At 43.1% G+C, this 21451-nt stretch overlaps 2 protein-coding genes across 2 annotated transcripts in view; one reads left to right on the top strand and one right to left on the bottom strand.

The window, feature by feature from the left end:
• The first annotated feature begins 2581 nt into the window (after positions 1-2581).
• On the top strand, positions 2582-11538 carry LOC121545155 (ER membrane protein complex subunit 5). The gene is made up of 4 exons (XM_041855596.1): positions 2582-2701; positions 9297-9349; positions 9496-9599; positions 10714-11538. The coding sequence occupies exons 1-4, from the start codon at positions 2623-2625 to the stop codon at positions 10856-10858; spliced, it is 381 nt and encodes a 126-aa protein (XP_041711530.1). The 5' UTR covers positions 2582-2622; the 3' UTR covers positions 10859-11538.
• A 2869-nt stretch (positions 11539-14407) lies between these two features.
• Positions 14408-21451, bottom strand: part of LOC121545146 (integrator complex subunit 6) — a 34731-nt gene continuing 27687 nt past the window's right edge. Inside the window, exons 15-18 of the mRNA XM_041855587.1 lie at positions 21135-21369; positions 19533-19958; positions 18980-19073; positions 14408-16075 (exon numbers count right to left, since the gene is read on the bottom strand). Coding sequence (XP_041711521.1) covers positions 15976-16075; positions 18980-19073; positions 19533-19958; positions 21135-21369 — 855 coding nt within the window. The 3' untranslated portion in view covers positions 14408-15975. The remainder of the gene's footprint in view (positions 16076-18979; positions 19074-19532; positions 19959-21134; positions 21370-21451) is intronic.

Here is a 21451-nt window from a genome sequence, read left to right as displayed (position 1 = left end):
GAATGTGGTAATTGCACTGTTTTTGCACACTTGATGTGCCTAAAAGTTATTGTTCACCATAAAAACTAACTTTCTACAACACCAACCTCTCTCAAACATTGTGGTGGTGTCAGGGGACATATAGGGGATATGGATGCCTACGCGCGTAAGCAGGCAACGTCATATTTTTTATGCGCAAAGATATAGTCACTCGGTGGACTTTCGATGTTGCCATTAAGTCATACATCATCAGATAACATTGGCAATGAGCTAGATTTGTTCCTACCTAAGGATTATTAATTTGATACCCCCCATGTAGCTATAGCTCAAACACAGACCAAACACAGACCAGCTTTCCGCAGACACACTGCTTTTGCATATAGGGGCTACTGTTCTCATACCAGACTGAATTGAATTTTTAAAAATCAAATAGGGTCCCAAAATATGGGAGAAACAGTATATCCTTCGCGTCAGACTCATTTAAAAAAAATCATTTGTCCAGTTTGAGGTGAGTAATCGCTGTTTTGATATCCATAAGCTCTTTTCGGTCATAAGAGACGGTAGCAGCAACATTATGTACAAAATAAGTTACAAACAATGTGAAATAGCACAATTGGTTAGGAGCCTGTAAAACGGCAGCCATCCCCTCCGGTGCCATTATCATTATTATGCTGCAACTGTGGAGGTGAACATGCGCCTGAATTCCTGGAGTACCCTGATAGGGTGAAGGAGAATGAGATGGGAAGGGTAAGGAGTGTTCAGCGTGTCTCCTATCTGGAGGCTATGAGAAGATTGGAAGGAACGAGTGGCGGGGAAGAAGCAATGGTAGCAGAGCCACCACGACCAGTGGAGGTTTCTCATCAACCGAGGATAGTGAAGTGCTACATGTTAAAAAGGTGGACTTTGTTTTATTTATTGCAATGGTCATAAATTGTACAGCACAAGCAGAGAAGAAGTCTAAGACATTTGTTGGGAATAATTGTGAATGCCACTGAACGTGCAAGAAATCCTGTCTGTCGGTGAATGTTCCACCATCAAATGCCTCTGAGCCTGTGTAAGGATGTATTTTGGAGTGGACTGTGATTGAAGAAATGGGATGGGTTTTCTTAGTTGATGTGTTTAATTTTGTATGATGTCGTTTTCCCCCTTTCCCGCAATGTTTTTTTAGTTTCTTATTCAATACCCCGTCCAGCTGGTGGCGGTAACGCAACATTAACATTGGATGCCAATCGCCCTTAAACCCCATCGAAGAATAACTTAGAATACAACACGTCCAACATTTTCAAGGCCATGCAAACTGCATTAGATAGCAATACTCGACGGAGCGGACGAGTATTTCATGCATAGAATGTCGGACGGAAAAGAGATCGCGGAAGCGGATGATGAAGTGGATTCTGAATCTAATGGCGGTAGATTCAAGGAGAATTTGAATATTGTCCAAAAGAAAGGAAAACAGAGCAAAGTAGAGTACAGTGATGAGAATGTCACTTCGTATCTTGTAGGAGTACGGTTTGTAAATGATGAGCAGCTGATCGAATTACCAATCTTGAGGAATCCATTTGAGATATGAAAACTGGTGGAGAGAGTGCTGGGTAGAGTGAAGGCTGTGAGGATTACGAGAGGCGGGCTGGTTTAGATTTTTTGTGTTGCGTTTCACCCGATTTGATAAGTTTGAAGTGTCGTGTGTGTCTCTTAGGAACAGGGCACCCCTCAAAGGGGTTATATCTGGAGTCTCGTGGGAATAGATGTTGAAGAGATTCAAAATATTCCTGGAGTGATTGATGCACGTTGGATGAATCGGGTGGTGAATGAAGAAAAAGTGAAGAGTCTATCTGTTATTTTGTTTTTTGATATGGAGTTTCTCCCTACTCAAGTGCAGTTAGGGTATATGAACTACAGAGTCAGAGCATTTATCCCAAGACCAATCATTGTAAAGCTTTTGGTCATGTTTCAAGTGTTTGCAGAAGGGAGAAGCCGAGATGTCCAAGTTGTGGAAAATATCATATTATGTGTCATAAAAGTGATGAAAATGTGACATGTTGCAATTGTGATGGGAACCATGAAGCCACGTCTTTTGAATTCCCCACAAGGGTGAAAGAGAATGAGGTGGCCAAAGGCAGGGCTATCCAGAGCATATCATATGCAGCAGCTGTTAAAAGGGTTGAGGGTTTGAATGGTGCATTTGAAGAGTCCATGGTGGTGGATAGGCCTTCACTGCAGGCTGCAGGGGTTGCCTTTCACCAGCAGGATCCTGACATTTTAAAGGTTAAGAAGGTGGACTTTGTGGCCTTTATAGCTATGGTTATAAATGGCACTGCCAAGGTGGAGAGAAGGTCCAGGAAGATAGAAATCATTGTGGAAGCGTCAGAGAGGTTCCTGGAGCTGAAAGATTTCTCGGCAAAGGAGTTACATGGAATATTGTCACAAGCCGTACCAGATATGGAGAATTGAAATAAGGAAGAAGTGGGAGTTTTGTTTTGTCAATGTACTATTTTTATTTGGGTGGATTAAGTTAGTTTCCCTATCACGTATGGATTTTCTTTTTACCTTGTTTTGTCCAGTTGGTGGCAGCAATACAGCTTTTGGGGTTTGTAGTCCGCCATAAAACACGTAGAAGAAGAATTTATCACTCTTCTCTTGAAGATGGCTTCGTCTTTTTGGAAAGGTGTCGTAGGGATTGGTCTATTTGCTTTGGCTCATGCGGCTTTTTCAGCGGCACAACGTAAGTGTGATATACTAAAATAAGATAAACATATCTGGCCTTTTATTTAGCTGTTTAGATCAAAATACACAGTCAGATCAACCATGCAGTGAACTGCGGCCTGTCAAAACTAGTGCGTGCTAGCTAACTTTTATTCTACGTCAATCAAAACAGCTTAGCAAGTAAGGAATAATTATTAATAAACCAGATGGCTAACTACTAGTTAGCATGTCATATTATTGGCACTGTAAGCAGCTAGCTGGTAGCTTTGGGACATCAACATGTACTGGTTCACAGACTCCCGATGTGTCCCAAAGCTACTACAGTAGCTAGCTAGCTAGCTAACAATGTCTGCTTGCCAACGCGGTCTGTTAGCTGTATGTGGCTTTTTATTAACACTTATTCAAGTGAAAACAAGGAATCAAATCATAGTTTATTAGTCGCGTACAAAGTTTAGCAGGTGTTATCGCGGGTGCAGCGAAATTATTGTTACCTGCTCCTAACAATGCAGTAAAATGTCAAACAATTAAAATGTAAGGGGAAAAAACACAGGAAATCAAGAACTGCCGGACGAATCTGATTAACAACCCAAATAGCACTGAGGCAGTAATCAAATGCAATCTACGTATGTAGTACTAAGGGAGAATTTACACAAGATCAGCTAAGAATTATATATACTATAGTACATATACAGTAGCAGTCAAAAGTTTAGACACACCTACTCATTCAAGGGTTTTAATAAATGTTTTGTATTTTCTACATTTCAAAACTATGAAATAACACATGGAATCATGTAGTAACCAAAAAAGTGTTGAACAAATCAAAATATATTTTATATTTGAGGTAATTCAAAGTAGCCATCCTTTGCCTTGATGACAGCTTTGCACATACGTGGCATTCTCTCAACCAGCTTCATGAGGTAGTCACCTGGAATGCATTTCAATTAACAGGTGTGCCTTGTTAAAAGTTAGTTTGTGGAATTTCTTTCCTTAATGCGTTTGAGCCAATCAGTTGTATTCTGACAAGGTAGGGTTGGTATACAGAAGATAGCACTATTTGGTAAAAGACCAAGTCCATATTATGGAAAGAACAGCTCAAATAAGCAAAGAGAAACGACAGTCCATCATTACTTTAAGACATGAAGGTCAGTCAATACGGAAAATGTCAAGAACTTTGAAAGTTTCTTCGAGTGCTGTCGCAAAAACCATCAAGCGCTATGATGAAACTGGCTCTCATGAGGACCGCCACAGGAAAGGAAGACCCAGAGTTACCTCTGCTGCAGAGGATAAGTTCATTAGAGTTACCAGCCTCAGAAATTGCAGCCCAAATAAATTATTCACAGAGTTCAAGTAACAGACATCTCAACATCAACTGTTCAGAGGAGACTGTGTGAATCAGGCCTTAACGGACAAATTGCTGCAAAGAAACCACTACTAAAGGACACCAATAAGAAGAAGAGACTTGCTTGGGCCAAGAAAAACGAGCAATGGACATTCGACCGGTGGAAATCTGTCCTTTTAGTCTGATGAGTCCAAATTTGAGATTTTTGGTTCCAACTGCCTTGTCTCTGTGAGACGCAGAGTAGGTGAACGGATGATCTCTGCATGTGTGGTTCCCACCGTGAAGCATGGAGGTGTGTGGGTGCTTTGCTGGTGACACTGTCATTGATTTTATTTAGAATTCAAGGCACACTTAACCAACATGGCTACCACAGCATTCTGCAGCGATACGCCATCCCATCTGGTTTGCGCTTAGTGGGACTATCATTTGTTTTTCAACAGGACAATGACCCAAAACACACCTCCAGGCTGTGTAAGGGCTATTTGACCAAGAAGGAGAGTGATGGAGTGCTGCATCAGATGACCTGGCCTCCACAATACCCCTACCTCAACCCAATTGAGATGGTTTGGGGTGAGTCGGACGGCAGAGTGAAGGAAAAGCAGCCAACAAGTGCTCAGCATATGTGGGGACTTCAAGACTGTTACCAACCACCCCAACAGATCCGCCGACGTGGTAGGCCTGATCACCGACAACAAATAATGATCTTCCTGGCCTTCCTTTGACACCATGTGCTGTAAATGTCCTGGAGGGCAGGCAGCGTGCCCCCAGGGATGCGTTGGGCTGCCTGCACCACCCTCTGGAGAACCGTGCGATTGAGGGTGGAGCAGTTGTCGTACCAGGCAGTGATGCAGCCCGACAGAATGCTCTAATGGTGCAGCTGTAGAAGTTTGTGAGGGTCTTAGGTAAGGCTGAACGATTTTGGAAAATAATCTAATTGCGATTTTTTGCCCCCAATATTGCGATTGCGATTTAATATGCGATTTAATTTATTTATCCTTTTTCCCCTACAAAACATCATGAATGATTTAAATATGACCAACACAATAGTATATACATTTAGTGTGAAATGTTCTTTCCCATAGGCTGGGTCTATTTGTTAGAATTAAATTCAAACATGTATGACTTGAAATAAATGACATTTTTATTGAACTGCTCATTACAGAAACATCTGTGGCTTTGCCACTGTGCATTTAAATAATTTAAACAAAGGCATGAACTTTGTAAACACTGTGTGCAAAAGGTACAGTCTTAAGAAAAAAATAATTTTAAATTGTATGTATCTTACTGCTCCCAAGTCAGTAACATTTCACACAACTGAAACAAGGAATTTGCTTTGAAAATATTTTGTAAAATCAAAGTAAATAAAGTTATAAATAAAAAATGAGAAATGCACTTTTAATTTAGACAAACTATTTTTTATAAACGATTTGAATATTATAATATAAAATAGATGAGCCTCACTTATCTCAAGTACACAACAATAACACACCACACAGACTAAAGTTCACTACGAGTATGGCACTGCCAGCCATACTTATCCAACAGTTCTGTTCTCAGTGGCTCACAGGTTTTTTGCTAAGAAAACCAGAATATTGACTTTTCTGGCTTCAAGGATGAGCGAGTGCAAGTCACAATATTCCCTCCTGTGCTAAAAAGACGCTCTGAGGGAGCGCTTGTAGCAGGTACACAAAGATACTTGCGTGCCATGGTGCACAACTGTGGGTAGCTGATCTTGTGCACCCTCCACCAAGCCAATGGATCATCTTCTCCATCAATGGTAGGAGTCATCAGGTAATTGTTTATCTCTGCCTCTGCGACATCTTCAAGATTTACAGGCAAAGAAGGAGAGGCTGAACTGGTCTTGAAAAAACTGCCAAGAGACCTCTTCGTCTTTTCCCCCAAGGACTGTGCACTTTGAGGCATCTGAACAGTTTCAGTACGAGACCTCTTCTCCTATTAGATGAAAACAACAGCCATTAGTTTTCCAGTTAGATTTTACAGAAAATTTTTGTTTTTGTGAAATACATAATTATTTACCCAATGATATGTACGTTGTGCCAAGTCTACTATCTCTGTCTTCAGACGAGTCTTGATAGCAGGGATGTTGTCTGTACTGATGTACTGTATTTTGAACCTAGGGTCCAGGAAACAGGCAACATCCAAAAGCTCCTGGATGTTTGGGTCTCCATATTTGTTATTGAGGTATGCTAGGACTTTGGTTTTTATTGATTTAGTCAGGTCAGTGTCCTCAGCATCTTCAGCCAGGACTGATGTGGCAAAAAGGTGGAGAACTGGCTTGAGGTAGGAGATGCTTACATACTCCTCTCCAGAAAGAGCATCAGTAAACTCCAGTAGAGGATGCAGTGCCTTGTGAATCGACTCCAACACGTCAATATCCTGCCAGGTTGGGATAAGGGAGCGTGCATATCGATCTCCAGACAATACCTGAGAAATGGCTTTGGCCTGTTCAAGCACTCTGGCAATCATCATTTCTTTAGAACCCCATCTTGTTGGGCACTCCGTTATGAGGTTGTGCTCAGGGAGTTTGAGCTCTCTCTGTGCCTCCGTCAGGGCTGCTTTCTTCTTCCAACTGTGGGAAAAGTGCCCCACCAGCTTCCTGCACAGTGCTGTTGCCCTTGACACTCTGTCATCTTTGAGTGCATTTTCTAAAAGAAATAAAAAGTAGTGTATTACACACAATTTGAGTTTTGATACAAGGCTCTCACTATTACACACTCAAATTAGCTGTAATTCTGAAATACACACATCCACAACACATCCTCTCTCTCTCTCTCAATTCAAAGGGTCTTTATTTGCATGTCAATTCTCTCTCTCTTTCTCTCTCTCTCTCTCTCATAAACACTAAAAAAACATGTAAAAAACAAAAACAAGAAAAGAAAAAAAATGCAGGTGGGCATTCCACCACAGACAGACATATGATATAAGCAAGTAAAATGAATTTACATATTAGAAAAGGAGTGGAAGTATGAATTTATTTAATCCCATCCGATTTATATAATATCATTTATATATATTTGTATATTCAGCTTTACTAATCGACGATCTCTCTCTCTCGCACTCACGCACACACACACACACACACACACACACACACACACACACACACACACACACACACACACACACACACGATAACTTACCAATGGCAAGATGTAATCTGTGGCCAAAACATTGGAGCCTCGTCCATTCATTAAGCCGCGCAGCAAGCACCATATTCGACGCGTTGTCCGTCGTGATGCAGACGTGATTCTCCTCGTGGAGATCCCAGCTGACAAGCCCTTCTCTCAGGCCGGCTGCAATATTTTCCCCTGTGTGATCGTCTGGGAAGTAGGTAGTTTGTAGGCAGCGAGCTCGGAGGTTGAAATCTTCATCAATAAAATGGACTGTAAGACTCTGGTACGGCTCAGCTGTGCGGCTTGACCACATATCAGTAGTGCTAGCAAAAAACTCCACCGTTTTAAGTTCACGCGCGACTTTCTCTTTGCACTTTTTGTACAGCTCCGGTATGGCAGTCTGACTGAAGTATGTGCGGGAGGGTATACTGTAACGTTTATCAAGCGTATGTATTAATGCCATGAACCCAGGCTTGGTCACCGTGCTGAGAGGCATCATATCTTTGGCTATGAACTCGGTTATTGTCCGAGTGATTTCTCCGTGCCGTTTTGAATTACGTTCATACGGAGTGACACTTTCGAACATTTCTGTCAGTGATCCCTGTCTTGAGGTATTTGGCTTGTCTCGCGCACTGATGCTCGGCATTTTGGTCATACAACTGTCATGCATTGATTTGTGGTATTTTTTTAAGTGCTGAAACAGGTTTGTAGTGTTACCCCGTGAAGTAGCAATCGGAGCACGGCATGCTCTGCACAACACCTGATGCTGCTCAGCATCTTCTTTTTTAAAACCAAAATAGTTCCACACCACCGACGTGCTGTTCCTCTTCGATATTAAAGTATCAGCTGTGTCAGTTTCTGACTGTTCCGTCGAGCAAGAGGCCATTGCGCTGGACAGCATGAAAAGTCGCGTCACGTGACCACCTCAAATCGCGCACGTTGCGATTAGAAAATCGCGTTCAGTCAAATCGCGATATTATCGCGAATGCAATTAATCGTTCAGCCCTAGTCTTAGGGGCAGTGTTGTGTTCGAGGCAACCTAAAGTGAGACCGATCCAAGACCGCAAGTCAGGACCGGGAGGGCGGCGAGGGATCTGGGACTTCCCCCAGTCTCCCCTTATTAATAGTGAGCACGCAACTTTCAATCCATGTACCCCACTCTTCCCTACCAGCCAATCAAGGAAATTCTGAGGAACGTGACAAAGTTTGAGGATATTTTTCGACGAAAGTAAAGGACAGTAATGTTACAAGTAAAGTAGGAAGCCCAGGTTTCATGTGTCGTGTCGTGTCATGAAAGGAGTGTGACTATCTTTGGCCTGGCGACGGGGTTTTATGGGCTGACTGAATGGGAGCTGATAATTATGAGTTTTCACTCCGCTGGTCTCGGCAAGAAATGACTAGTGAAAATGTATCCGACACAGAGACAAGACCGAGACACTCTATGTGGTCTCGCGACCGAGACCGGTCTCGAGTACTACAACACTGGTTAGGGGCCATGCTGAATTTCTTCAGCTGCCTGAGGTTGTAGAGGCGCTGTTGTGCCTTCTTCACCACGATGTCGGTGTGGCGAGACCATTTCAGGTCCTCAGTGATGTGCACTCCGAGGAACTTAAAGCTTTTGACCCTATCCACTGCGGCCCCGTTGATGGGGATGGGGGCGTGAACTCTCTTCTGTCTCCTGTAGTCCACGATAAGCTCCTTCGTTTTGTTGAGGGAGAGGTTATTTTCCTGTCTCTAACCACCTCCCTGTAATCTGAATCGTTGTTAGTAATGAGGCCTACCACTGTTGTGTAGTCAACAAACTTGATAATTTAGTTGGAGTCGTGCATGGCCACGAAGTCATGGGTGAATAGAGAGTACAGGAGGGGGCTAAGCACACATCTGTGGGGGCCCCCGTGTTGAGGATCAGTATGGCGGAGGTGTTGTTTCCTACCCTCACCACCTGGTGTCGGCCCGTCAGGAAATCCAGGATCCAGTTGGAAGCTATGCTCCAAAAGCCCAAGTACTAACAGTTATGCAAGTTAGCTTGCCACTTGCAACATCTGCTATGGATGCAGTGAGACTAGCTACCCACTTGATTTGGTCTCAGCTATAGCCACATTGATTCCAGTGTGATAAATGTTATTCTTTTCCCCCACCAGATCGATCCTACATGCGTCTGACAGAAAAAGAAAATGAAACACTACCAATAGATGTAAGTTATTTAATACTAAATAGCTAGTAAGTTGTTCCATTCTTTGATGTGGATCCATTCTATTAATTGTGCCGTTTGACTAAACATACTTCACATATTTCAAAATAAAAATTAAATAAATCTATTGTTTTCATTTTGTTTTGCAGATTGTCTTACAGACTTTGTTAGCATTTGTTCTGACCATTTATGGTATAGTCCACATCTCTGGAGAGTTTAAAGATATGGATGCATCCTCAGAGCTGAAAAACAAGTAAGCCTTCATTTCAGTAATTGTATTTATTATGGATCCCCATTAGCTCAGCAGCTACTCTTCCTGGGGTCCAGCAAAAAGACAGTTATACAATAAAAACATTACAATACATTTCACAAAAGATTTCACAAAACATTAAGTGTGTGCCCTCAGGCCACTACTCTACTACCACATATCTACAACTCAAAATCCATGTGTGTGTATGTCTGTGTCTCTTCACAGTCCCCGCTGTTCCATAAGGTGTATTTTTATGTTTTTTAAATCGGAATTTACTGCTTGCATGAGTTACCTGATGTGGAATAGAGTTCTATGTAGTACTGTGTGCCTCCCATAGTCTGTTCTGGACTTGGGGACTGTGAAGAGACCTTTGGTGGCATGTCTTATGGGGTATGCATGGGTGTCTGAGCTGTGTGCTAGTAGTTTAAACAGAAAGCTTGGTGCGTTCAACATGTCAATACCTCTCACAAATACAAGTAGTGATGAAGTCAATCTCTCCTCTCCTTTGAGCCAGGAGAGATTGACATGCATATTATTGTTAGCTCTCCGTGTTCATTTAAGGGCCAGCTTTGCTGCCCTGTTCTGAGCCAATTGTAATTTTCCGAGGTCCCTCTTTGTGGCACCTGACCACACGACTGAACAGTAGTCCAGGTGCAACAAAGCTAGGGCCTGTAGGACCTGCTTTGTTGATAGCGTTGTTAAGAAGGCAGAGTTGCGCTTTATTATGGACAGACCTTTCCCCATCTTAGCTACTGTTGCATCAATATGTTTTGACCATGACAGTTTACAATCCAGGGTTACTCCAAGCAGTTTAGTCTCCTCAACTTGCTCAATTTCCACATTATTCATTACAAGATTTAGTTGAGGTTTAGGGTTTAGTGAATAAATTGTCCCAAATACAATGCCTTTAGTTTTTGAAATATTTAAGACTAACTTATTCCTTGTCACCCATTCTGAAACTAACTGCAGCTCTTTGTTTAGTGTTGCAGTGATTTCACTTGTAGCTGACGTGGATAGTGTTGTCATCAGTATCCCTATATTGTTATTGACCTATCGCACTGAAAACATAATCATGAATATAGTTCAAACTACTCACTGCCCTCTTCTCGTTTTTCAGGACGTTTGACACATTGAGGAACCACCCATCTTTCTACATGTTCAATCATCGGGGTAGGGTGCTCTTCTGCTCTCCCAACCAAGAGGTCTCCACCGTCCCGAACCCACAGGCCCTGCGGCTACGCAAGCTGGAGCATTTGCACTGAGACTGGCCTTCCCCGCCCACATCTCTTTATTTCTGTGCACAGATGAGCTTATTGGTTAGATGGAGTGAAAAGTGCAGTCATTTCTCCTCTTTAATTTGTCTTTGTACATATATTAATATATGTAATAATGTGCATCTCTTTCCATAAAAGTGGTTACCATATTTAACCCCCTCAGTTTTTCAGGCAGATTTGTTTGTATATAATTGTAATTGCTTAGCAGTCTTAAAGGATTTGACAGGATCTTCCCCTTACTTAGGTATGGGTAGCGGAAGATGTATATGTCAAATCCTTTAAGAATTCAAAGCAATTGTTCCCCTTTGTTGGACAGGGGGCAAGATGTTTCGTTTGCCACAATACATTTCTATCTTGAGCAGCTGTCTGGAACTATTTATTTATAATGGTTTATCTGCAGATATAAGATTTTGTTTTATGGAGTAAAAAGCCTTCACTTCTGTTGAGATAATTCATGACCTGATCTGGAGTTTAAAATTATGCTTTGGAGCTTGTATGTATAAAGTTACTACAGTCATTGGAGTCACGAAGGTCAAGCTTGAAGGATGCAGCATGGAAAGCAGAGTAAGGCAGTGTTAGAGCAATGCTAATGATACTGTGAACACTAAGTAGAGACTTTTAAGATTAAACAGATTTGTTTTTAACTTAATAAAATCATAGAGATTGTAGCAATGTGGCAGACGGCATGTTCATTTGATGCATTGTATTTCTGCATTTATTGGTCAAAGATAACCAAATGCATTTGTCTTGCAGATATACACTACATTACCAAAAGTATGTGGACACCTACTCGTCGAACATCTCATTCCAAAATCATGGGCATTAATATGGATTTGTTCCCCCCTTTGCTATAACAGCCTCCACTCTTCTGGGAAGGCTTTCCACTAGATGTTGGAACATTGCAGTGGGGACTTGCTTCCATTAAGCCACAAGAGTATTAGTGAGGTCGAGCACTGATGTTGGGCGATTAGGCCTGGCTCGCAGTCGGTGTTCCAATTCATCCCAAAGGTGTTCGATGGAGGGGCTCCGCAAGCCAGTCAAGTTCTTCCACACCGATCTTCAAACTATTTCTGTATGGACCTCGCTTTGTGCACGAGGGCATTGTCATGCTGAAACAGGAAAGAGCCTTTCCCGAACTGTTGCCATAAAGTTGTTAGCACATAATCGTCTAGAATGCTGGGGCGTTAAAATTTCCCTTCACTGGAACTAAGGGGCCTAGCCCATTATTCCTCCACCAAACTTTACAGTTGGCACTATGCATTGGGGCAGGTAGCGTTCTCCTGGCATCTGCCAAACCCAGATTTGTCTGTCGGACTGCCAGATGGTGAAGTGTGGTTCATCACTCCAGAGAACGCGTTTCCACTGCTCCAATGGCGGCGAGCTTTACACAACTCCAGCCGACGCTTGGCATTGCGCATGGTGGTCTTAGGCTTGTGTGCGGCTGCTCTGTCATGGAAAACCATTTCATGAAGCCCCCCGACGAACAGTTCTTGTGCTGATGTTGCTTCCAGAGGCAGTTTGGAACTTGGTAGTGCGTGTTGCAACCGAGTACAGATTACTTTTACGCGTTTCAGCACGCGGCAGTCCCTTTCTGTTAGCTGGTGTGGCCTACCACTTTGCGGCTGAGCTGTTGTTGCTGCTAGACGTTTCCACTTCACAATAACAGCACTTACAGTTGACCGGGACAGTTCTAGCAGGGCAGAAATCTGACGAACTTGACTTGTTGGAAAGGTGGCATCCTATGACGGTGCCACATTGAAAGTCACTGAGCTCTTCAATAAGGCCATTCTATGTTTGTCTATGGAAATTGCATTGCTGTGTGCTCGATTTTATACACCTGTCAGCAATGGGTGTGGCTGAAATAGCCAAATCCACTAATTTGAAGGGGTGTCCACATACTTGTGTATGTGTGTGTGTATATATATATGTATGTGTGTGTGTGTGTGTGTGTGTACAGTGGCTTGCGAAAGTATTCATCCCCCTTGGCATTTTTCCTATTTTGTTGCCTTACAACCTGGAATTAAAATGGATTTTGGGGGGGTTTGTATCATTTGATTTACACAACATGCCTACCACTTTGAAGATACGAAATATTTTATTTTGTGAAATAAGACAAAAAAAACAACTTGAGCGTGGATAACTATTCACCCCCCCAAAGTCAATACTTTGTAGAGCCACCTTTTGCAGCAATTACAGCTGCAAGTCTCTTGGGGTATGTGTATAAGCTTGGCACATCTAGCCACTGGGATTTTTGCCCATTCTTCAAAGCAAAACTGCTCCAGCTCCTTCAAGTTGGATGGGTTCCGCTGGTGTACAGCAATCTTTAAGTCATACCACAGATTGAGGTCTGGGCTTTGACTAGGCCATTCCAAGACATTTAAATGTTTCCCCTTAAACCACTCAAGTGTTGCTTTAGCAGTATGCTTAGGGTCATTGTCCTGCTGGAAGGTGAACCTCCGTCCCAGTCTCAAATCTTGGGAAGACTGAAACAGGTTTCCCTCAAGAATTTCCCTGTATTTAGCGCCATCCATCATTCCTTCAATTCTGACCAGTTTCCCAGTCCTTGTCGATGAAAAACATCCCCACAGCATGATGCTGCCACCACCATGCTTCACTGGGGATGGTGTTCTCGGGGTGATGAGAGGTGTTGGGTTTGCGCCAGACATAGCATTTTCCTTGATGGCCAAAAAGCTCAATTTTAGTCTCATCTGACCAGAGTACCTTCTTCCATATGTTTGGGGAGTCTCCCACATGCCTTTTGTTTGCATATTTTTTTTATTTAAGCAATTGCTTTTATCTGGCCACTCTTCAGTAAAGCTCAGCTCTGTGGAGTGTACGGCTTAAAGTGGTCCTATGGACAGATACTCCAATCTCCACTGTGGAGCTTTGCAGCTTCTTTAGGGTTATCTTTGGTCTCTGTTGCCTCTGATTAATGCCCTCCTTGCCTGGTCCGTGAGTTTTGGTGGGCGGCCCTCTCTTGGCAGGTTTGTTGCGGTGCCATATTCTTTCCATTTTTTAAATAATGGATTTAATGGTGCTCCGTGGGATGTTCAAAGTTTCTGATATTTTTTTATAACCGAACCCTGATCTGTACTTCTCCACAACTTTGTCCCTGACCTGTTTGGAGAGCTCCTTGGTCTTCATGGTGCCACTTGCTTTGTGGTGCCCCTTGCTTAGTGGCGTTGCAGAGTCTGGGGCCTTTCAGAACAGGTGTGTATATATACTGAGATCATGTGACACTTAGATTGCACACAGATGGACTTTATTTAACTGATTATGTGACTTCTGGAGGTAATTGGTTGCACCAGATCTTATTTAGGGGCTTCATAGCGAAGGGGGTGAATACATATGCATGCACCACTTTTCCGTTTATTTATTTTTTAGAATTTTTTGAAACAAGTTCATTTCACTTCACCAATTTGGACTATTTTGTGTATGTCCATTACATGAAATCCCAACTTAGATACATAAAGTGGTTTCATTTCTAAACGGTAAAACATATGTCAGTGCACAACATACTTAATAAAACACTTCATAGAACCTTTGAAATCTGTTTCTTTAATTTTTTGTTTCTTTAAAAAAGAAGCATAACATTTTAAATTGTATAAATAACAGTTTACAGTTTAATGGGCTTTATACAACTTTTACTTTCACAATATTCAAATGTTTTATGTTCTGGTATGACACCATCCAAAAATATATATTTTCTATGAACAATTTGTTTTTTTACATATTTCATTTAAAAAAGAAACTTTGGAGAAAAAGAGATGGGTAACTTGTGTTTGTTCTCTGAAATGCAGCAGATGGTTAGTTGGTTGTTCACCAGCTGTGCTAGTCCAGGAACAAGTGACTGACGAAGGGGGAGCAGAGATTTTGGTTGACCACACAGTTCTTCCAGGGGAGAATCAATGGGGACACTGACACTCAGAGCACGTCCCAAATGGCTCCCTATTTACAGTACTGCACTACTAGAGGGGGGAGGGAGTAGCCCAGGCTCCAGTCCAGAACCTCAAGATGGGACCCCAACAGCTGGCATCCTCTTAGTGACCGCACCAATGTTTTATTGCAAATCCACAGATGTTACTTATCATAATCTATATGAAGAGCAGTGGAGGCTGCTGGGGGGAGGGCGGCTCATAATAATGGCTGGAACGGAGCGAATGGAATGGCGTCAAACACATGGTATTTGATACAATTCCACTCCATCCATTACCACAGGCCCGTCCTCCCCAATTAAGGTGCCACCAACCTCTTGTGATAAAGTACTATTGCTTTGAGGACAGCTCACATGCTGGGACAGTTGATCAATGGAGGGCATTTTAAGTCAGCATCTGATTTGACATGGTATTATTGTCCTGCAGGCCCATGCAACACAAAATACCCAAAGAAACCACAACACCTAGAAGAGTGGCGGTATATCAGATTTCTCATGTGAGCCACAGCTTCTATATAGTTAGTACACAGTGTTTCTAACATCAAATGTATATTCTTAGCCCAAACAGAAATAGACTAATGTTAAACCTTCTGATCAGTTGGATGCCAAGCTCCTTATTGCTCTGAATTGTAATGTGTGCACAGCTGTCCTGTAGCTGTATTGTCAATAGTCATTACCAGTATTACCAATATTACACTACATGTACAATTGCTGTAATAAGAGTTCCATTATTACATGCCTCACATGAAAAATCCTGTCCCCTGTACTATAATGACTCATCAGAAATGCACTACAGTTTGTGAAAGACCTGATTCAAAAGGAGTGTGTGTGTATGAGTTCATTGTCTTTGGACAGACTGACTTGGCCATATGGTCAGCAATGGCATCAGTCACTAATGGATGGGATTACATTGTCTCTTAACTCATCCCCACATTGGTCTGGCCCAACTTTCCTCCTCCCTCCCTCGATCTCCATGTGTGAGTGCTGTAGAGGTACGATGTCACAGCACATGGATAGGGAGGGACCTCAGCCCCCTGCATGAGGAGAGCCTTGTCTCCTTTTCTCAGACTTTCCATCCTATTGGGGAAGTGTTTGCCCATGTGTCAGAGTACCCTGCTCCTCTCCATGTCTTTGTGTTTCTGAGCAGAGACCCCTGCAGGCCTCTTCTTCACTATCTGCCGTGGTCGTTGTTGGTGTGGGCAGCAGGCAGCTGCAGCTCAATCTCCTCCAGAGCTGTCTCCAACTGCTGGATAAGCACCCACTTCTTAAACCTGAGAGGAGAGAGAGACAAAGAGGGGAGAAGAGGGATAAAATGGAAGGCAACAGGGAGAATGGGATTGAGTTGAGTGGATGTCTAATATAATTTCAGGGCAACTGCATTGCAGTGGAGGTTTTGAGATTTGAGGAAGCAGAATGACTGCAATGTACTAATGGCTGCAGTGCACTGACGGCATTAAATCTGGGAAGGAATCCTTATCTTTAGTTGGACACTGGCGTTTTTTAATTTTCAAATATCACACTGCTGTATCCACCCTTGTAACCACTTCATCAGTTATGAATGAGGAAGTCACTGATATTCTCATACACTGTGGAGTTTAGCTACAGTGCCTTGCAAAAGTATTCATCCCCATTGGCGTTTTTCCTATTTTGTTGCATTACAACCTGTAATTTAAATTGATTTTGATTTTGATTTCATGTAGTGGACATACACAAAATAGTCAAAATTGGTGAAGTGAAATGAAGAAAAAAAACCTGATTCAAAAGAATAAATAACAGAAAAGTGGTGCGTGTATATGTAGTCACCCCTTTTTGCTATGAAGCCCCTAAATAAGATCTGGTGCAACCAATTACCTTCAGAAGTCACATAATTAGTTAAATAAAGTCCACCTGTGTGCAATCTAAGTGTCACATGATCTCAGTATATATACACCTGTTCTGAAAGGCCCCAGAGTCTGCAACGCCACTAAGCAAGGGGCACCACCAAGCAAGTGGCACCATGAAGACCAAGGAGCTCTCCAAACAGGTCAGGGACAAAGTTGTGGAGACGTACAGATCAGGGTTGGGTTATAAAAAAATATCTGAAACTTTGAACATCCCACGGAGCACCAATAAATCCATTATTAAAAACCGGAAAGAATACAGTGAGGGAAAAAAGTATTTGATCCCCTGCTGATTTTGTACGTTTGCCCACTGACAAAGACATGATCAGTCTATAATTTTAATGGTAGGTTTATTTGAACAGTGAGAGACAGAATAACAACAAAATAATCCAGAAAAACGCATGTCAAAAATGTTATAAATTGATTTGCATTTTAATGAGGGAAATAAGTATTTGACCCCTCTGCAAAACATGACTTAGTACTTGGTGGCAAAACCCTTGTTGGCAATCACAGAGGTCAGACGTTTCTTGTAGTTGGCCACCAGGTTTGCACACATCTCACGAGGGATTTTGTCCCACTCCTCTTTGCAGATCTTCTCCAAGTCATTAAGGTTTCAAGGCTGACGTTTGGCAACTCAAACCTTCAGCTCCCTCCACAGATTTTCTATGGGATTAAGGTCTGGAGACTGGCTAGGCCTCTCCAGGACCTTAATGTGCTTCTTCTTGAGCCACTCCTTTGTTGCCTTGGCCGTGTGTTTTGGGTCATTGTCATGCTGGAATACCCATCCACGACCCATTTTCAAATCCCTGGCTGAGGGAAGGAGGTTCTCACCCAAGATTTGACAGTACATGCCCCGTCCATCGTCCTTTGATGCGGTGAAGTTGTCCTGTCCCCTTAGCAGAAAAACACCCCCAAAGCATAATGTTTCCACCTCCATGTTTGACGGTGAGGATGGTGTTCTTGGGATCATAGGCAGCATTCCTCCTCCTCCAAACACGGTGAGTTGAGTTGATGCCTAAGAGCTCGATATGTATCTCACTGTTCAAATAAACCTACCATTAAAATTATAGACTGATAATTTCTTTGTCAGTGGGCAAACGTACAAAATCAGCAGGGGATCAAATACTTTTTTCCCTCACTGTATTGCACCACAACAAACCTGCCAAGAGAGGGCCGACCACCAAAACTCACGGACCAGGCAAGGAGGGCATTAATCAGAGGCAACAAAGCGACCAAAGATAACCCTAAAGAAGCTGCAAAGCTCCACAGCGGAGATTGGAGTATCTGTCCATAGGACCACTTTAAGCCATACACTCCACAGAGCTGGGCTTTACTGAAGAGTGGCCAGATAAAAGCAATTGCTTCAATAAAAAAATATGCAAACACGTTTGGTGTTCGCCAAAAGGCATGTGGGAGACTCCCCAAACATATGGAAGAAGGTACTCTGGTCAGATTAGACTAAAATTTAGCTTTTTGGCCATCAAGGAAAATGTCTGGCGCAAACCCAACACCTCTCATGACCTCGAGAACACCATCCCCACAGTGAAGCATGGTGGTGGCAGCATCATGCTGTGGGGATGATTTTCATTGGCAGGGACTGGGAAACTGGTCAGAATTGAAGGAATGATGGATGGCGCTAAATACAGGGAAATTCTTGAGGGAAACCTGTTTCAGTCTTCCAGAGATTTGAGACTGGGACGGAGGTTCACCTTCCAGCAAGACAATGACCCTAAGCATACTGCTAAAGCAACACTTGAGTGGTTTAAGGGGAAACATTTAAATGTCTTGGAATGGCCTAGTCAAAGCCCAGACCTCAATCCAATTGAGAATCTGTGGTATGACTTAAAGATTGCTATACACCAGCGGAACCCATCCAACTTGAAGGAGCTGGAGCAGTTTTACCTTGAAGAATGGGCAAAAATCCCAGTGTGCCAAGCTTATAGAGACATACCCCATGAGACTTGCAGCTGTAATTGCTGCAAAAGGTGGCTCTACAAAGTATTGACTTTGGGGGGGTTAATAGTTACGCACGCTCAAGTTTTCAGTTTTTTTGTCCTATTTCTTGTTTGTTTCACAATAAAAAATATGTTGCATCTTCAAAGTGGTAGGCATGTTGTGTAAATCAAATGATACAAACCCCCAAAAAATCCATTTTAATTCCAGGTTGTAAGGCAACAAAATAGTAAAAATGCCAAGGGGGGTGAATACTTTCGCAAGCCACTGTACTCTGTGTTGTTTTCATTGTTCTCAGTCTGTACTGTATGAACTCTGGTGTGGACAGACAGTGGGTCTCACCTGGCAGCCTCCTTGATAGCGTGATAGATGAAGTACCTCTGGATCGTCACATGTCCCTTCACCTCCTCCAGTAGCCTGAATATGGTCTCATAGTCTGGGAACAAGCACAGGCACAGTCAGGGGTCAGTGGAGGTGGTCCAGCAGATGGAAGATAAGGGACTTAACTAGTTGGATTAGCATGGTGAAATGTAAGACCAGGTATGCGTCCCAATTCCCCAATGGCATCCTATTCCCTATATAGTGCACTACTTCTTACCAGAGCCCCATAGGCCCTGGTCAAAAGTAGTGCACTATAAATTAATAGGGTGCCATTTGGGACACGGCTCAGTACTCTTATAATTAAGCAATAAGGCCCGAGTGGATGTGGTATATGGCCAATATACCATGGCTAAGGGCTGTTCTTATGCACGACGCAACGGTGTGTGCCTGGATGATGACATTCAATCTGCAGTGTCTGATCAATTTTGACATTAAACTGAAGTGTAATCTGGATAGAAATACACTGCACACCAGACTAGAGCGTTGGGACAGTAGTATCTGTGTCACCACTCACTGCGGCCAGGTTTGCGGACCTCCTTGATGACCCGTGTGCGCAGCTCAGCATTGCTGCCATCTAGTGGGGCTATGGTAACCGCCTCGGGTTCAGCTTGGTCTGCTCCATCTCCATCTCCCTCCAGCTCTCCCTCCTGGTCCGGTGGGCTCAGCCCCCCCTCAAAGTTCTGCTGCTGTCTCTCTGAGGGGGGCCGCTCGTCCAGGCCATCCTCCCCTAACCTGTCGTCCTCCACGCCACTGTCTTCCCCGCTGTCCCCCATCTCCGCACACATCCCAGGCCTCTCCCCCTCTCTCTCCTCTAGGATGAGTCCAGCTGTGCCCCCTCCCACACCGTCCATCACCCCTCCAGGCCAGCTGTCCCCTGATTCAGGCCCCAGACCACTCTCCCCGTTACTCTCCGTGCCTAGCACGCTGTTCCCCTCTGCTCCTGTGGGGGACAGAAGAGCATATTTCATTTCAACACTGTCTAGATGATGAACACCAACACTTGGTGTTTTCAATGAGGATCCATTTTGTATTGAGGTTGAAGTTTTATGGCTGCAAGCAATTTTCTGAGCACTACGCAAACTTAACAATCTCAGACTAAGATCTGCCATTTCCATACTATATACAGTACCAGTCAAAAGTTTGGACACACCTACTCATTCAAGGGTTTTTCTTTATTTTTACTATTTTCTACATTGTAGAATAATAGTTAAGACATCAAAACTATGAAATAACACATATGGAATCATGTAGTAACCAAAAAGTTGTTAAACAAATCAAAATATATTTTATATTTGAGATTCTTCAAATAGCCACCCTTGGGCCAAGAAACACGAGCAATGGACATTAGACCGGTGGAAATGTGTCCTTTGGTCTGGAGTCCAAATTGGAGATTTTTGGTTCCAACCGCCGTGTCATTGTGAGACGCGGTGTGGGTGAACGGATGATCTCACTATGTGTATTTCCCACCGTAAAGCATGGAGGAGGAGGTATTATGGTGTGGGGGTGCTTTGCTGGTGACACTGTCTGTGATTTATTTAGAATTCAAGGCACACTTAACCAGCATGGCTACCACAGCATTCTACAGCGATAAACCATCCCATCTGGTTTGGGCTTAGTGGGACTATGATTTGTTTTTCAACAGGACAATGACCCAACACACCTCCAGGCTGTGTAAGGGCTATTTGACCAAGGAGAGTGATGGAGTACTGCATCAGATGACCTGGCCTCCACAATCCCCTCACCTCAACCCAATTGAGATGTTTTGGGATGATTCGGACCGCAGAGTGAAGGAAAAGCAGCCAACAAGTTCTCAGCATATGTGGGAACTCCTTCAAGACTGTTGGAAAAGCCTTCCAGGTGAAGCTGGTTGAGAAAATGCCAAGAGTGTGCAAAGCTGTCATCAAGACAAAGGGTAGCTATTTGAGGAATCTTAAATATAAAATATATTTTGATTTGTTTAACACGTTTTGGTTACTACATTATTCCATATGTGTTATTTCATAGTTTTGATGTCTTCACTATTATTATACAATGTAAATTTTTTTTTACAAATAAAGAAAAACCCTTGAATGAGTAGATGTGTCCAAACTTTTGACTGTTAGTGCATGTCCCCTACCTTTGTGCACTGGGATGGGCTTGATGAGGCCAGGCTGGCCCTGGGCCCCGTTCCCATTGGGCCCCATCCCCACCACATGGTTGGTGATGATTGGTGGAGTCTGGGGCCGACACAATAAAGGGGACAGGCTACGCCTTCTCTTCAGAGCAGCCCCTGAGTTGGGGTCCCCCGTTACCCCTCTCTTCTTGCTTTGGGGACCCATTACAAACTCATCTGCCTCGTCAATCATCATCCCCTGGGATCAGAAAAAAGGGAGACAAAATGTTTTTAGGTAAAAGACTTGCAAACAATAATGATGACCCTCTGTTGTTTTTGCT

This window comes from Coregonus clupeaformis, chromosome 3 (genome assembly GCF_020615455.1).
Source record: "Coregonus clupeaformis isolate EN_2021a chromosome 3, ASM2061545v1, whole genome shotgun sequence".
Classification (NCBI taxonomy): domain Eukaryota; kingdom Metazoa; phylum Chordata; class Actinopteri; order Salmoniformes; family Salmonidae; genus Coregonus; species Coregonus clupeaformis.
The sequence above is the reverse complement of the archived record's forward strand: the minus strand, read 5'-3'. Positions and strand labels throughout refer to the sequence as shown.